Below are 18,094 nucleotides of genomic sequence, written 5' to 3'. Positions count from 1 at the left end.
TAATCACAAGTCAATTCACAAGGCCAGTCACAAGTAAAAGGGGATTTAATTACAAGTGATGTTCTTCCCACAGTTCATTTGAGTACAGTGGAACGTCGCTATACCGAACACTGCTATACTGAACATTCGGCAATACCGAACATCGTCCTTTGCTCTTGATTTTTGTGTACAAAATGTACCGAATATTGCTGTTGAAAAATGTCAACAGAAGAGCAAAAAGTGGCTATTATTTCCCAAATGAATAGAAGGGGAAAGCCACCAATTGCTGTAGTACCATTAGTAAGCTCACAAGCTGCGTAATTACATTATTCAATAGTCGGCACGTGTTCAAAGTCATCTTATAGTAGTACCAGAGCGTGCAGGGTGAAGTTCTGAAGGGCGCTATTTATTGAAAAATGAGTACCGGAGCACCAGCAGCTTAAAATCGCTATACCGAACGATTGCTATTACGAACAATTTATGTTGATCCTGCGATGTTCGTTATAGCGGCGTTCCACTGTACCTTGTGAGTTGACTTGGGACTGGGTGACTTACGATTGACTTACGATTGACTTGTGATTGACTTGTGATTGACTTGTGCTTGACTTGTGATAGACTTGTGATTGACTTGTGATTGGCTACATAGCTTGTGATGCACTACAAGTAGGTCCACTACAAGGCTAGAGCCGCTGTGATATTGACACTGCAATGAATTTCAGATCTAAAAACAAAGCAATGGATTATTGTGGGACTCGAACCTGCCACCTCCGTAAAACTACTCCACCAGCTGAATTGTCTAGCCCTATTGGTATTGTCTCCCAAATGATCAGTTTTGGGTTTTTGTTTTAATTGGTGTGCTAGTGAAAATGCCATACGCTCTTCAAGTAATTCTTATTAAACTTTGGGTCTTGGATTTGGTGATTAAAGGGAATATACAACATTTGCAAACATAAAAAAAAACCTGCCAAATTATTATGAAATACCTTACTTGGGTGTTAGTGAATGACAGTCTAAAGCATCCTTTGTAAGCGTGGCACCTAGTGTGCTGTCATTTTCAAGAAAAGTCAAATTTTTGTGTCAATTTCCAACGATGGTAAAATATTTGCCCCCTTAATCCATCCATTTCTGAAAATTTCAACAAAAGCAAATGTTGTATATTAATCTTTAAGTACATGGATTATTTAATAAAGGCATAATCTGGAAGGTTTGAATAACGCATATCATATCTACGTATTAATTTACTTGATGATATTAATGTTGAAATGTGGCATTGTTTTAGAGCGCCTGTGCATGAGACTGTCAACATTGGAAGTAGTGTATGTTTGATTTCACCCATCATTCATCAAGATTTTATTTCATGATTATTTTCAAGTTTTACTTCTCTGTTTCATTTTCCTGTCATGTATCTATGTGCATTATCTGTACGTCAATTTTGTTTTATCCTTTACATTCTTATAGCTCATTAATGATGTAAAATTTTGCTTTTGAAATGTATGTTTGTCTAGATTGCAGCGTTCTAGAGATGCTACCCGGTACATTTTACTAAGGGGGCTGGCACATTAATTTATTGACACCAACTGCGTGTTCTTTTCCCCCTCCTGTTATTTATTTTTTGCCATGTAGGTGAATGGTGACTTACCCCCTAGGGTGAAGAAGGAGGCCCATGATGTCATACTGGACTTCATCCGGTCCAGACCACCCCTCAAACCAGTAATGAATCATTCCTTGCTTTGCATTGCTTTGGGCTGGAAGGGATCGCTGCATCTCTTGCAAATAGGGGTGTTTGAATCCTACATGCAGTCATTAAAACGGCTGCAATTAAATTTTTGCTAATACTGTGGAAGCCTAATCTCACATTAACTGAACATATTGACATTAAAACTCAACTAATTGATAGTATATAAAAGCAAACCAAAATAATTACATTAAATTTAAGGATAATTATTACGCACACATGCCTAGGAAAAATTAATAATGAAAAACAAATTTATGGGAAAAAATAAATGAATTGCAAGACATTTTTAAAACATTCTTACATTGGAGTTTTCTGGTTTGATGTACCGTACATGTATCTTAGTATCATATCTCTAAAACTCCAGTTTTAAAATTATTTTGATTCACATATTGTCAATACACATTCCCAAATGATGAGCCCGATCCCTGCTACTATGCCATATAGTGCTACTATGCCATATTGTTCAGGTCTTTCACAGCATTTTATTTTGCTCTCTCATTCTGTTTTGCTGAACGACTTGTGTTGATGGTTTGTGTTGCAGTTGCTTGAATGTTTGCATGTGATTGGTAGCAATTTGATGTACAGTGTTTTGAATGTACTACATGCTAATGTCATTTTCTGTTCATGACTCGAACAGAAATCGGGTCTTCAATTTAAACAAATTAGTATAAATGTTGGCCTCTTTTCAAAGATTTGAATAGTTGTTATCAAGTCAATCAAAGAAAATTACTATTCGGGACACTAGTCATGGTCATGACTAACACTGACAGGTGGTGAATATAATGAAAAAAGGAATACCTTTGTCACAGTTCAAGTGAATAGCTTGGTGCTTGACTTGAGACTGGAGGACTTATGATTGACTTGTGATGGACTTGTGAGGACATGTGATTGACTCTTGATTGACATGTGATTGACTTGTGAGTACTTGTGATTGACTTGTGAGGACTTGTAAGACTTGTGAGGACTTGTGAGACTTGTGAGGACTTGTGTTTGACTTGTGAGATTTGTGTTTGACTTGTGAGACTTGTGACTGACTTGTGAGTACTTGTGATTGACTTGTGAGGACTTGTAAGACTTGTGAGGACTTGTGGTGGACTTGTGAGGACTTGTGATGGACTTGTGAGGACTTGTGATTGACTCTTGATTGACATGTGATTGACTTGTGATTGACTTGTGATTGACTTGTGAGGACTTGTGATAGACTTGTGAGGAGTTGTGATAGACTTGTGAGGACTTGTGATTGACTAGTGAGGACTTGTTATTGACTTGTGAGGATTTGTGATTGACTTGTGAGTGACTAATTATGAGGACTTGTGAGTGACTAATTATGAGGACTTGTGATTGACTTGTCCGGATTTGTGACTGATTTGTGAGGATTTGTGATTGACTTGTGAAGTCTTCTGAATGACTTGCGAGGACTTCTGAATTGACTTGTGAGGACTTCTGAATGACTTGTGATTGACTTGTGAGGACTTGTGATTGACTTGTGAGGACTTGTGATTGATTGACTTTTGATTGACTTGTGAGGACTTGTGATTGACTCCAAAATTCATAAAAATTTGTGATTTAGTTGACAGTTTGAATACTGATAATGTTGTATTGCAGATACCTAAGGATAGTCGACTTCCTTTGAGGACAGAGAGTTTATACGAGAGATTACTGAACGACATCCGATCCAGACCCTCATTGGCTCCTGCCTCCAACAGAGTCATCCCAGGTTGGAACAGACTTTTCACGTTTGTGTTGCATTTTTGTGATGTTTGTTTTTAAATAGGCTCTTCACCCTCAGAAAGAAAATATTAAATCACTAGCAGTATAGTTTGATATAATTCATGCAACTCTCTCTCTCTCTCTCTGATTTTTTTCCATAGAACGGAAACTCAAGCCCAAGAAGAAGAAGAAGAAGTCCAAAGCCCGGCCCAGGATGCGCCATCAGAGTACCAGTGAGGGCAGCTGTGCCTCCAGCGTGGACTCGGAGGATCTAGAGATATTTGATACCTCACCGGAGCTGCCCAGGAAAGTGCTACGCGCCGAGATCACATTGGATTGGTCGGATGAGGTGAGTCCAACAATCTCCACATAACAGCCAATCCAAGCGAGAACAATGGTTGACCATCACGCACACCAGTTTGACTAAATTTGGATTAGTCTAATGGACTATTTCAGGACCAGGTCTTCTGTATGTACCAACATTTTCTGGCTGTACCAAGATTACTGGTTACCAGCACAAGACTGAACAGTTTCATGATGATGTTCTGACTAGCGTTTGACTAGAGACATTCGCAAGTTATTGTTAATGCGCACTTGTTACGGCATAGGTTACATCCATAGAGCTTTATTAAATTACTAGAGCGCTAACTCCTCATTCTTGCGCGCGGAGACGCTTAGAAGCCGCTCTGGGAGCAGACATTTTGAATTTATGTGCGTGTTTGTAGAACGCAATCAAAATAGATGGATTAAATTTAAAAGTGTACTCTAAATGCAACCCGCAAGTAGAAGATACGCAAACAACTTAAGCGCATCATGACGGTTAAAAAAACGTCACGGCAAAAAGCATCTGCAGCAGAGGGACGCGCACACGTTGCGCTGTTTGCGTACAGCAAAATAAAACGCTCATTTGCTGATCATGAGTTTCGGTTTGGGTGTATTGGTTTTGATGGCGCACCAGTATGGAATACAAATGCAGATATGCAAATAGCCGTACAAAAGCCATACAAAATTTGAGTTTTCCATAGGTTTGCGCACAAACATGGATGTGCTCATCATGCATTACTTTGTACATCGAGTTAGCACTCTAGTAATAAAAAAAGCTTGTGGTTCACTGTTGAGAACTTGTATCTCATCAGAAGTTGTTACGTTATGTTTCCAAAACTGACACTGATAATGTTATTCAATTCTGTGTGTATTTTGTTTATTTTGTTTATTAATTAATTCTGGTAATAAAAGCAAGGATCTTCTGAAAAGCTACCGGGTATACAGGGTTTTGAACTCACAAGCCTGAAGAAATATGTGGAGTGCTGACATTGACAAACGTGCACCTTTAAGATGCACCTGCCTCAGTAGAGACTTGTGAAGTGGATGAATAATTTATCAACTTCTGTTCATCATTTATGATATAGGCAGCTGCCATCCATACCTTGCTTTTTTTTAACAAACAAGAAATTTGAAGAAGTTACATTGAGTAACAGACGTTGACTTGCACAAGTGTGGAGAAAGGAGCTGTATTGCCACTTGTTTTTGTCAACTTCAATTTTCAAATTAAAATCTTTCTTTGAATTCCTCTTGAGTTCTGTACAGGCCACTTCTCACCTTTCATAAGTGAATAACGTAAAGTGCCAATTTCTGGCCACTTATTTTTGCCGACTTCAATACGAAATTCTGGAATTCTGTTCAGGTCACTTTTTTGGATAGCCAATTATATGAATGATTTCAGTGAAAAATATATTTTCTGGAAAAATTCCCACGACACTGCTTTTTAGAGATGCCGTATATATCATGGCAGATTAATTACAATCTGAGTGATACAGTGAGTGGATAATGGAGATTTGAGTGGATATTTATACTCCTATAAAAGTGTCCACTCAACTAAGAAGATAAAATGTCTAGGTTGACATTTTATGACTGCTTTAAAAAAAAGAAAATTGAATGCACTTGAAAGAAAAACTCCTGTTAAAAATTTGACCACTTTAGAGTTTGAATTGGCAAAAACCAACTTCTTGTCACACATATCAACAAAACTATACAGGAGTTTTTTTCTTTGTGAAAGGTTCTCAATTACATTTTACCAGGTTACTAAATCTGCTGTTAGTAATTTTTGCTAAAGCAAAATAAATTTTGACGCAGGCGATTTGAGAAATTTCTCAAAAAAGAGAGCAGTTTTGTGCGTTTTTCCAGGAACCTTCCAGAAGTCTTCAAATGCGTACAAGGTGCAGAGGCTCATTCCAGCCCCTTATAGAATAATAGTGACTTGTCTCTTCCATCCTGAATCTTGCAAAACTCTTGGTGGACATTGAAGGATGTGAGAGGTTTAGGTTTAAAGGGAAGATACAACATTTGCAAACATCAAGAACGAAATGATCAAATTATCACGTAATACCTTACTGAACTGTTAGGGAATGACAGTCTAAAGCATCCTTTAAAATCGTGGCTCCTGTTGTGCTGACATTTTCAAGAAAAACTGTATTTTTCCAACGCTGGTCGGCTGACCAGCGTTGGAGAAAGTGGCTTTTTTTCAAAAACTGTTCTTAATTTTTCATATTTAGTTATTCGGACTTTTCTTTGCAATTGATTACACACCCGTGAAGGGGTACAAGCCTGCTAGACTTATTCTCTGACCTTACAATTCCCCAAAGTGTATTAATTGCTCCGTTTTATCTTAAGTGGGGTAAGGGAACCAGACTAGAATATGAACCTAGAATATGTTTTCTTTTTCTTTTTTCCAGCATCTACAAGCCCAAAACGTGAATAAAGTCAGTTTAACAATATTTTCTCATGATAACATACTAATCCTCCAAATCCTCTTATTTCTGAAAATTGCAGCAAAAGCAAATGTTGTACATTCCTTTAAAGATTGCGATTATCTTCAATGTGTGTTTTTTTACTTTTCATTCTCAGGATGATGTGACTTCGTCAGATACCAGCCAGCTCACCATCACGCCACGGAACGATGACTTGGATTTGACCCCTCAGCCTAGGAGAGATCAGTTGAAGCCCTTCTGGCGACTGGAAACTCTCAACGCTCCCAGCTTCGACAGTAAGCTTTTCATAACTTCCAACTTAATTTTTTTAAAAATAATTGTTTATAAAGTTGACGAAAGAAATTCACTGGAGCAGAATTTGAACATGCGACCTCCTAAACTCTGTATCGGTGCTCTACGCTTCTATATTTTGGTCATATCCCTTTCAATAATTAAATTTAATTCAACTTTTCCTCAAGTAACCTTAACTTTCAGGTAAACAATTGTACGGTTTTATTTTGTATATTGTGCGAAGATTTTTTTTGCTCTGAAATCTTACAGCAGACAAGAAGCAATGTGTTATACAAATATTGAGTGGCTCAGCGTGGAATGGGAGGAATATTGCCGCAAGGTAAAATCTGGACTTTTCCATTTCACGAGGCGAAGCCGAGTCAACTGGAAAAGTCCAGATTTTACCGAGCGATAATATTCCTCCCATTTCACAATTTAAAGCCACTCAATATTTGTTTTATATACCTGACATATAGATCCTTGTCATTTGATATATTTGAACTTTTATTTCAATACAAAACTGGAGGAAAATGTATTGCTCTCTTCCAAACCACCCCTTCACGAAAATGTTTGAACCCAACGCTGTAGCGCTGGCTCTTTGGAACAATAGGCGCTACGCGCAACGCTGAACGCGCACATCAGCATGCATTTGCACACAAATACCGCATCATGATCCTAACTGTTCAATAGTATTTCCCATTCCCCATGGACGGATAGTACTTTTTGGGCCGCGGTGTGAATGGGAGCAATAACAAATGTCACGTGATGTGAGTTCCACCAATCAAATGACAAGAATCTGTAAGGGGCCTCACGTTATGACTCAATTTCAAGAAGTCAAAATGGTCGATAGACAGATGGTTTATCCCATTGCAGCAAATAGAAATTAACATGGTTTACACAGCGGAAATACATAAAAATCATAACAGTTTTGTCAACCACAAAGTACTTTTTATACTTGGCCTTCTGTATGTAACAAGAATTTTGTGTGTGTTCTTGAACACTGCTAGATGTTGGTAGTTAAAGGATGGTTCCTAACTTTAATACAGAGGGAGATGTTTAAATATTTCATGGTACTCTGATGGTTACACTCTTAACTTGATTGCCAGCCTTGTTGTCACCTGATTCTTCTGTGACGCCAACCAACGAAGAAGACGACGGCGCGAGGGAGAGTGACGTCGACGAACAACCGCACGAAGAAGAAGAAGAGGAACCGATGCCTAAACAAGAGAGTCCCAGACGACACAGTATAGCCATCTGCCAAACGCTCACACAGCTCTCAAGTCATTCGGTAAGAAATAGAGAACAGTATGACTGTGAAATTGACCTATCGCGGTAAAATCGCGTTAGAATTGCGTCAATGCAGCTTGTGAAATATTGTCCAATTACATGATATACAAATGGATGCACAAAATCTGAGACTAACAAAACTTATACACAATTCTATAGGGTTGTCTGAGGGGCGTGGCTAACTCGCAAACGGCGATAGGTCAATTCTTAAGCAAGTTCAGTCAATAACTATCACGCTTGCAACTTTCGATCAGCTGAGTTTTACTCATTTTTTTTTACTTTGCATGATTGCCATTACAAATTGGAAAAACTCTGTACAAAATCTTGTGTGGTTTGGATTAGCCTCGTTTTTTTCCCTTCTAAATTGCCAGTTGCATGCCTGACTATGCAGTGGTGGATCAAGGGATATAGGGGTTTAAACCCCCTTCTTGAACCGCCCAAAAAAGGAAAATATTGAGAGGCAAAAACAATATCAGATGGTGGCGGAACCCCCTTATTGACAGCTTAAACCCTCCTTTGGTGCCAAATCAGGATCCATTCCTGCTTTTACTAAACCCAGAATGTCAAGTCCGCACAGGTCAATCACAAGTCGGTTAGAGCTTTTGTTTCAAGCTTATTGTGTTCTCTGTTGTTGTTGTCGAGTCCGTCACAAATCCATATCACAAGTCTAGACTAGTCTATTGACTATTCAGGACCTGCTGATGGAGTTAGTCACATGCCTGGCTATCGATCACCTCTTAAGTAGATGTACATTCTTCTTGTCTTATTTCACAGGAGCGATACATTCCACCAGAATGTCTGGCTTTGACCGTGGATGAGGTAATTCACATCAGGAGCGTCCTGGTCAAAGCTGAGATCGAGAATCTTAGAGTCAACCCAAAGATTCACAACGGTGTACTCAGAGAAAAGGTAAAAGTTTAGTCAAGGTATTTCCAAGCAAACGTGGCTCATCAGGGTCGAGTTTATCTATGGTTTTCTTGCTTTGAAATGACTGAGAATATAAAAATGTTTGTGAAAAGCGGCAGACATGTATAGCACAGTTTATGCACATCTATAAGTAATTAGCCCATCCAGGGACATTATGGGAATACCACTGATGTGGTTTTGAGTAAAGTATCTAATGATTTGTGTTATACCGCCCTCTGTTGATCCAAACAACTTAGTCTAGTAGTTTGGAGTCTCTATAGTGTTGGAATATTGGTGACCTTTTTATCAAGAATTGAGTTGATTTTTCATCTTCTGTCTGTTAATTGTGTCATGGCGCCCTCTAAAGGTGGATGCTTTTATAGCCACCCGTGAAGCAGGAGATTAGCATATTATTTGAAAAACATAATTTCTTGAACTTGTACATCACGATTTTTGGTTGATGCGGAGTGCAGGGTCTTTAAACATTTTCAGAAGGCAGGGTGATGTTGAGTTGGGGGTTGGGGGGTTGGGGGCGATGTCTGTCACATTTTAATTGTTGGTACTGCTATTAATTGCAACTTGTATGAACACACAGAACCGGGTACGCATGTTTTCAGTTAATGTTTTTAAAAATCATCCATTACGATGCTTTCTGTTTAATTTTTTTATGCCCCCTTTTTCTTGTTGAAGTATCAATGAAGCTAGGTCAACTTGGCTGAATTTTTTAGGATGGCTGGATGTGATAGTGAGGGGGATGTGCTTTTTTTGGGAGGGGAAGGAAGAAAGATAAAAAAAATATGATTATGTCACCTTCATCATTAATGTAATTCGTTCTGTAGAAAGATACATTTTTAGATTTTTTTTTTATCTGAACCTCAAATTGTTCATGTAAAACCAAAAGTGCAGGCAATATAATACAAATGTACAATGAAATCTCGATAAATCAGACCTCAAGGGAACAGGGCCCAATTCCACGGCGCTGCTAAGCACACAATTTTTGCTAACAGAGCCTCCGTCTATTTCATGGAGACCATAAGCATAAGCATAGCAAAAGGCATGCTTACTTCGGAGGAAAAATTTGCTTAAATTAGTGACGTAACATGCACGCGCGACCGTGAACACGTCCACGCCGTGAAATATTGCTTAAGGTTAGCAAATTGTTCTGCTATGCTAAGCACAACTTTTCTGCTAACTGTTAAGCAGTGCCGTGAAATTGGGCCCTGGTTCACAATTTGACTTAAGCAGATCGAGTTCTGAGTTAAGCAGGGTTGTATATCATTGTTACTGAAGGCAATTGATTCTTTGTTGACTTAACAGTTGATTTGAGTTATCAGAGTTTGACTTATGGAGATTTCATTGTATAATACAAAAGTTTTCATCAAAACTTCATTAGTCAGTCTCCACTCTATGGCTAAGTTACCGTCCATTTACTGATAGTTTGACTGCGTTTTATTCACAGATTTGTTTCTCTTGCAAAAAGAAGTTTGCACTTTTCAAGCGCAAGAGTAGATGCAAGCTATGCAAAAGGTAAAAGTGCTGAGAGTACACACTGGACTGAACAATTTGCAGTCAATTTCTCCATTTAAAACTTCTTTTTTTTTGGAGATCACCCAGAATGCCATTTTAGCTGGTATCTGGTGTACGGAATTTGTTTTTATCTCGATTTTAATCATTAACATTTTTAAGCTATACAGGCCTTGTACTCTAGAACCGAATTCAGTTACTCTTTAGACCTTTTTTTTAAATAATATTTTTGTTAATTATTTTCATTTCCATCTTTGAAAAATCTTCAGAAAGTTGAACTTCAAGTTTTTGGATTGGTAAAATTATTTCTTGTATGCGTTTTTGTTAATTTGTTACCTTACGAAAAAAAAATGAAAAAAAAAATGTTCAACTCTGTAAATTATGCCAGATTAATATTTGACAAGCGTTGTATTATTGCTGTTCCTTGCTGATGGTCATAATCAGGCTGATCTGTACCATCTGCACCAAGAAGATGTACCTGCCACGCGGGCACTTCCTCCAGATTCCCATCGAGTCACTGAGTCCCACGAGTCCCAAGAAGAGCCCAACATTCGGGGGACACAACTCACAACTGTACAAAAGGTAGAGTCAAGGCCAACCATAGAGCTATATTAAATTACTAGAGTGCTAACTCCTCATTCTGCGCGCGGAGACGCTTTGAAGCCGTCCTGGGCGCAGACATTTTTAATTCATGTGCGTGTTTGTAGAACATAATGAAATTAGATGGATTGAATTTTGAAAGTGTACTCTACATGCAACGCGCAAGTAGAACATACGCAAACAACTTAAGCGCGTCATGACGGTTCAAAAAAACGTGATGACAAAAAGCATCTGCAGCGAATACGCGCACGCGTTGCGCTGTTTGCGTAGAGCAAAATGACGCTCATTTGCTGATCGTGCGTTTCGGTTTTGGGCGTATTGGCTTTGATAACGCACTGGTTTGGAATACAAACGCAGATATGCAAATAGCCGTACAAAAGTCGAACAAAATTTCTAGGTCTCCATAGGTTTGTGCACAAACATGGATGCGCCCAGCATGCATTACTTTGTACACGAAGTTAGCGCTCTAGTAATTTAATATAGCTCTATGGGGCCAACACAGTTAGAAATGTTTGAGTATATTGGACAGATGGGTGGGAACACAGTCACAAAGTATATGTGTGGATACCTTGGTCAGGTACAGTGAAATCAGTTGCATGTCATAATTTCAGAAACAGCATTGCTCAAAATCTAATGCAGGATTTTGAACTAGTTGCACTTAACTGTTTAGGTTTAAATAGTGGGGTGCTGTGGTCCAATGGTTATGGTGTTCGACTCGTGTGCCGTGGTGTGTGAGTTCCAATCCTGATGGGGAACATGGTGCTTGTGCTCTTCAGCAAGGCGCTTTACCATTATTGCTTTGTCCTTCAGATGGGACGTAAAGCCGTGTGTGTAATGCACGTTAAAGAACCCAGTAACACTTATCGCTAAGAGAAGGGGTTTGCCCTGGTGTTTCTGGCAGTGGCTGCAATATGCGCCGCAGCACCTTGTAAACCCTTATAAAAGGTGCTACATAATGAATCTCATATCTCTCATAAACTTCATTTACCGGTACCTGTCTTTGAAAATAGACATAATTTCCAGCCCCTTGAGTACCTAATTGTTGGTAGATAGGTGTGTGATATAAGACTCCAGTATTATTATTAAACTTTGTGCACAATATACGAGTTGCGGATAAGGTGAAATTCAAGCAAAGTGTTGTTTTGTGGGAAATCTGAATGATTGCGTGGTGCGCGGGGCAGAGCTGTGCCAGTGTGGAGTGCCGTACTGTGGCCTTTTGATCTGGAGCATGGAATTCAAATTCTGTAAACTGTGGGTTCATGTCTAGACTGTAGTGTCCTGGAGGGCGTGTGTCCTTGGGCAAGACACTTTGTCCCAATTGCTTCTCTTTACCACTGGGTACCTGTAAAGGCAGGGACAGTGTTGTGTTTGAAGTGAGCCTTTTGTACCGAAATAGCAGCATCAAGCTGTGTATGCCACAGGGAGACGAAAGGCTCTTTGGAATGTTTGATTGGTCTGACGTGCAGGGGTTATGATAATGGAGTACCTTGACCACCATTTTTGTATTGTTGAATTAAATTTTGGACACATTCAGCAGGGTTCAACCTTAACTTTTTTGTTCACTAGCCAGCCGGGCTACTGAAACAACCTCTTAACTAGCCCGCGGGCATTTTCACTAGCCCGCATTTTTTTTTATCTCAAATACAAAATGGCGCATTTTCAGGCTCAATTCTGAGGCAATTTTGTCAGTGTTTTTAAATATAAACAGATCTAATAATTTAACCTTTTAAAACAATTGGAAAACGAGACACAAATTGATGAGGTTTTCTTTCTGAATTGAGTGATTTATTTCTTCCTGTCCTTTCATTTTTGCCGTATCCCAATAATATTTTGACTCACCAGCCGGGCTACTTAAGGAATAGTTTGACTAGCCCGCCGCCGTTTTGACGAGCATTTGGCTAGCGGGCTACCGCTAATTTCGAAACCTGTATTCAGTTTAATTCAGTCAGGAAAGAATTTAGTTTGGTTCATGATGTTTCAGCGGTTTTTCCTCAAAATTATTCAATTCAAGACGTCGAGTATATACTGTACTTGAAAGAAGCAATATTGGACTTTTCTTGTAAAACTGCTTCAGCATGTTCAGTGAGTGTCTACATGTTTATATGCAGAAAGACCCTCAAATTCTCCACCATGAAGCAATTTTTAAACTTCAACGGGGAACGCACTTTGGTTCGAAAGGCAAAAAACCAAATTGGGATTGGTTGAAAAGCCACGAGCTGTCACCGAACTGTCACTGAACTGTCAGCTGAGAGTTATCATTATTTGTGTCTACTAAAAGGTTGAGGGGTTGTAAGCCAACAAACTTTGTGCGCATTTCACGTCTGTTGTGCAAAAGTTTATTGACAGACTTATTAAACCATACATGATATTACCTGTGAACTATTCAAATAGTGTCCGTGCGGAAGTTGGAAGTTTGTTTGCCATGGCTTGAACCCAACAATGGCAGCTGTGTGTTTTTAGATTTCAGGGGTGAACACGATGGTGAAATGGTTATCAGGAAAGATAACACGACTCTTTAATTATGGATTATAAATTGGGGAAAAAAATAATTTGGACGTGGAAAGTTCATAAGTGAATTGTGAAATATGATGTATCAAGACCTATTGTGGAAGAAAAGATTGAAAATATCTAGCATTGCTAAGAGATGATCACACCTATCACGTTATATTCACTGAAGTCAAATCTCAAGTCAAGTCTCAACTTACTCAGGTCAAGTCTCAAGTCACTCTGGTCAAGTCTCAAGTCACTCTGGTCAAGTCTCAAGTCACTCTGGTCAAGTCTCAGGTCACTCTGGTCAAGTCTCAAGTCACTCTGGTCAGGTCTCAGGTCATGCACTCTGGTCAAGTCTCAAGTCACTCTGGTCAAGTCTCAATTCACTCTTGTCAAGTCTCAAGTCACTCTGGTCAAGTCTCAAGTCACTCTGGTCAAGTCTTAGCTAGTCACTCTGGCCCAAGTCTCAAACCACTCTGGTCAAGTCTCAAGTCACTCTGGTCAAGTCTCAAGTCACTCTGGTCAAGTCTTAGCTAGTCACTCTGGCTTAAGTCTCAAACCACTCTGGTCAAGTCTCAAGTCACTCTGGACGAGTCTCAAGTCACTCTGGTCAAGTCTCAAGTCACTCTGGTCAAGTCTCAAGTCACCATGGTCAAGTCTCAAGTCACTCTGGTCAAGTCTCAAGTCACTCTGGTCAAGTCTCAAGTCACTCTGGTCAAGTATCATGTCTCAAGACACTCTGCCCAAGTCCCATGTTAATCAACTCAAGTCTTAACTCACTCCAAACCCAAATGGAGTTTTCAAAGGCAGTTTGTACAAACATTGCACAGCGTTGCAGTGTAGTGTAACCTACTACTGACCCCTCTTTGGCACGTGCATTGACACAAATTTGTATCTATTTTTGGGTTAAGCTTGCGCAAGTCACCAAATCCTTTTCGTAAAAAAAGTTCATGTATACATGGAAAATGTTTACCCCAGTGCAGTCTCAAGTCACTCTGGTCAGGTCTCAAGTCACTCTGGGGTCAGGTCTCAAGTCACTCTGGTCACGTGTCAAGTCACTCTGGTCAAGTCTCAAGTCACTCTGGTCAAGTCTCAAGTCACTTTGGTCAAGTCTCAAGTCACTAAGGGCTAGTATCAAGTCACTATCTGGTCAAGTCTCAAGTCACTCTGGTCAAGTCTCAAGTCACTCTGGTCAAGTCTCAAGTCACTCTCGTCCAGTCTTGTCACTCTGGTTGAGGCTCAAGTCACTCATGTCGAATCTCAAGTCACCAAGGTTATTAGTCTCAAGTCACTTTGGTCAAGTCTCAAGTCACTCTGGACAAGTCTCAAGTCACTCTGGTCAAGTCTCAAGTCACTCTGGTTGAGGCTCACGTCACTCATGTCGAGTCTCAAGTCACCAAGGTCAAGTCTCAAGTCACTTTGGTCAAGTCTCAAGTCACTCTGGTCAAGTCTCAAGTCACTCTGGTCAAGTCTCAAGTCACTCTGGTCAAGTCTCAAGTCACTCTGGTCAAGTCTCAAGTCACTAAGGTCAAGTCTCAAGTCACTAAGGTCAAGTCTCAAGTCACTCTGGTGACTCTGTTCAAGTCTCAAGTCACTCTGTTCAAGTCTCAAGTCACTCTGGTCAAGTCTCAGGTCACTAAGGTCAAGTCTCAAGTCAATCTGGTCAAGTCGCAAGTCACTCTGGTCATGTCTCAAGTCACTCTGGTCAAGTCTCAAGTCACTCTGGTCAAGTCTCAGGTCACGAAGGTCTAGTCTCAAGTCACTCTGGTCAAGTCTCAAGCCAACCTGGTCATGTCTCATGTCACTAAGGGCAGGTATCAAGTCACTCTGGTCAAGTCTCAAGTCATTATCTGGTCATGTCTCAAGTCACTCTGGTCAAATCTCCATACACTCTGGTCAAGTCTCAAGTCACTCTGGTCAAGTCTCAAGTCACTCTAGTCAAGTCTCAAGTCACTCTGATCAAGTCTCAAGTCACTCTGGTCAAGTATAGTCTCAAGACACTCTGCCCAAGTTCCATGTTAATCAAGTCAAGTCCTAACTCACTCCAAATCCAAATGGAATTTTCAAAGGCAGTTTGTTCAAACATTGCACAGCGTTGCAGTGTAGTGTCACCTACTACTGACCCTCTTAGGCACGTGCATTGACAAAAATTTGAATCTATTTTGGGGTTAAGCTTGCGCAAGTCACCAACTCCTTTTCGTTAAATAAGTTCATGTATACATGGAAAGTGTTTACCCCAGTGCAGTCGCACAGATAGCACAATGATATACTAGTTCGTCGACATGGCAGTTAATCAGATGCACCTCCATTTTCTTTCATGCCCTTATCTGATCGGAAAGTTTACAACAAACAGCGCTGATTTTTCATACTGATTCATAAAAATCAAAGTTCAAGAAACTTGTGCGAGGCGTGAGTAATAAACATGTGGGTAACCTGGTTAGCTTATTACTCTTTCGCCTTCAAAGGTAATCAAACTACTTTATAATTTTCAGGCTGGCAAATTATCAAACATTTCACAAAGTTTACAAAGTTTGTATGTAGTAATATAAGTCCAAATTAGGGGAAAAGTTTTCCGGCACCAAATTTAGTCCGCTATTAATTTTCTAGCAGCATTTTCAGTCCCCCATTAAATGAGCTGTTTTAAATTTTGTTAAGAGTGGTTCCAAAAGTTAAAAATGGATCTAGCAAGAAAAGTGATTTTATATTTGCCTTGATGGATGTTATAGTTTTGTTTTCTTTTTCTTTCTTTAAAGCCTTTGAAATGTAAAATCAGAAGGGGAGTTGTGTCATGTTAAGAGCAGTTTGCATTTTTGTCAAGAGTTCTCTTCAAATTGAGCATAAAAAGTCAAACAACAAGCTTTCTGCTTTTTGTACAAATTTCCGCGCATATTAGTGTCACACACACACAGTGGCGTCGCCAAGGGGGGGCCAGGGGGGGCACGTGCCCCCCCTGGAAAACCTAGTGCCCCCCCGAGTGCCCCCCCATCTGAGATTTGGGTTGGTAAAAAAAAATATATATATTTTGTTATATTCAACTCCCATCATCTGAGTTGGTTAAATAGCAATTTCTGGAGATATCTTCAGATCGAATTTAGCATCAAATGTGGCACCATTTTGCATCTAGCCCATCCTCCGTATGCGAAAATTTTCAAAGGGGACCTCCCCTTAGACCCCTCCCCCAGGACGGCGATCCGTATCCACCTAAGTTCCCCCCATCAAATGCTGGTGCCCCCCCCCCCCTGTGCCCCCCAGACTGAAAAGTCTGGTGACGCCACTGCACACACAGTTTGATGTTTGGGAGACAAGCGGCAGTTTGGGTCTTGGCAGTAGTCATGGCTATTCACTTCTTCTTTTGCAATTGCTGGTAATCATTATTGTCAGGGGTGTCAATCGCTATTCAAAAGTGGGGGGAGGGGAGACATATACCTTGATCAGAACTAATGCAAGTGCGAAGTGCGAAGCCCTTACAGCGTGGGGTTTGGGGCCCGCTAAGGGCCCAAAACTTTTGGATTCTAGATGCTCTGTGGTGCGATCTGAGGCAATTTCTGACAACTTTAACCAATTTTATTTTTAGCGGCTACCTAAACAGTACATAATATGGCCCTGTAAATGAGACACACGAGTTCAAAAATCTGGGGGGGGGGGGGCATTTGATATTGTGTCCCCCATCCTTCAAAAAGTGGGGGGGGGGGGGGGGGACATGTCCCACTGTCTCCCCAATGATTGACGCCCATGGTAGTAAAACGGGGGCATTCCATTTTAATGAAACATTGTATAAACCATTAAACAATAATTTGATATTTATGTTCCATTCCTGCAGCCACTCGGAGCCCCCCACCCCCTCAGTAAGCCCTGAGGGGTCCCCCAGGCTATGGAGGCGAGAAAGGCAAACCAACATCCCCAAGGAGCAACTGGACATGGTCTGCTGTGAATGCAAAGACTTCTTGAAGGAAGCGGTGCGGGCCAGCCAGCAGGCCAGCCGCATCAACGGCACCAGCCACCAGGGGACGGAGTTCAAGCTGAACTCGCCCCCGCGGCTACCTAAACAGTGCAGTGTGGACAGCCAGCACAGCCAGCACAGCCAGCACAGCCAGCATAGCGCACACAGTGATAGGAGCACAGGCAGCAACCGAAGCGCACATAGTGACAGAAGCCTTCACAAACAGGACAGCAGACACAGCGATACTGAAAGCGGCCACACAGACAATACATGAGGGTTAATGTTCATCCTTTCGTCATTTTAAAATGTGACTCTTCATAGTTATGCTCATTTGTCAGTAGTCTATGTAATAGTATTACAGGCAACCACATTTGCCGATTAATTAGGCAAGACCCCGCATCTTGACTTCCTAGATTTCGACCAGTCAGCGGGCGCTTTCTATAGGCCCATCGGGTCTTCAGTCATTCACCCGTTGCGCCTCATAGACATGGATTTAAAAAAAACTGTCATGGCGCGCAGCGCTCGGTATCATGTTACGCGAATGTGCTCCCAGCTGTTGTTGTATTACAAAACACTGCACTCGAATTGACCAATCACAGTGTTAGTCCTGATTTGGGAATGAAATGACGTCACGATTTAGTCAACTTCGATTGGCTGGCGCGCTGCTTGCATAAATTTGCTTGTCAGGAGATGTCAGACGTTCAACCGGAGAGATAGGGCTCCGTGGAGAACGGGTGATGCTCAGACTAATTTGTCGGTTGCTTGTCAGTTTGTGTACTTGTCAATCTTTGTCGTGTCTGTGAACTAACAGAGTTTTTACAGATCGCAGAAGTTAGAGGGTTTGATATTGGATATTCCTTGGCAGAAAAAAAAAGCGCAGAAGAA

General features: G+C 40.6%; 1 protein-coding gene across 1 annotated transcript in view; it reads left to right on the top strand.

Moving 5' to 3' along the window:
- LOC119739366 (protein spire homolog 1-like) overlaps window positions 1-17,662 on the top strand; it is a 46,634-nt gene extending 28,972 nt beyond the window's left edge. The window contains exons 7-15 of the mRNA XM_038214281.1: window positions 1,603-1,689; window positions 3,320-3,431; window positions 3,586-3,773; window positions 6,329-6,467; window positions 7,569-7,750; window positions 8,524-8,658; window positions 10,115-10,182; window positions 10,624-10,761; window positions 17,090-17,662. Of these exons, the coding sequence (XP_038070209.1) occupies window positions 1,603-1,689; window positions 3,320-3,431; window positions 3,586-3,773; window positions 6,329-6,467; window positions 7,569-7,750; window positions 8,524-8,658; window positions 10,115-10,182; window positions 10,624-10,761; window positions 17,090-17,483 (1,443 nt within the window). The 3' untranslated portion in view covers window positions 17,484-17,662. The remainder of the gene's footprint in view (window positions 1-1,602; window positions 1,690-3,319; window positions 3,432-3,585; window positions 3,774-6,328; window positions 6,468-7,568; window positions 7,751-8,523; window positions 8,659-10,114; window positions 10,183-10,623; window positions 10,762-17,089) is intronic.
- The last annotated feature ends 432 nt before the right edge of the window (window positions 17,663-18,094 follow it).

The sequence above is a fragment of the Patiria miniata genome, unplaced genomic scaffold, assembly GCF_015706575.1.
Source record: "Patiria miniata isolate m_02_andy unplaced genomic scaffold, ASM1570657v1 HiC_scaffold_30, whole genome shotgun sequence".
NCBI classification, from domain to species: Eukaryota; Metazoa; Echinodermata; class Asteroidea; order Valvatida; family Asterinidae; genus Patiria; species Patiria miniata.
Note: the sequence above shows the minus strand (reverse complement) of the source record. Positions and strands in the feature narration are given on the sequence as shown.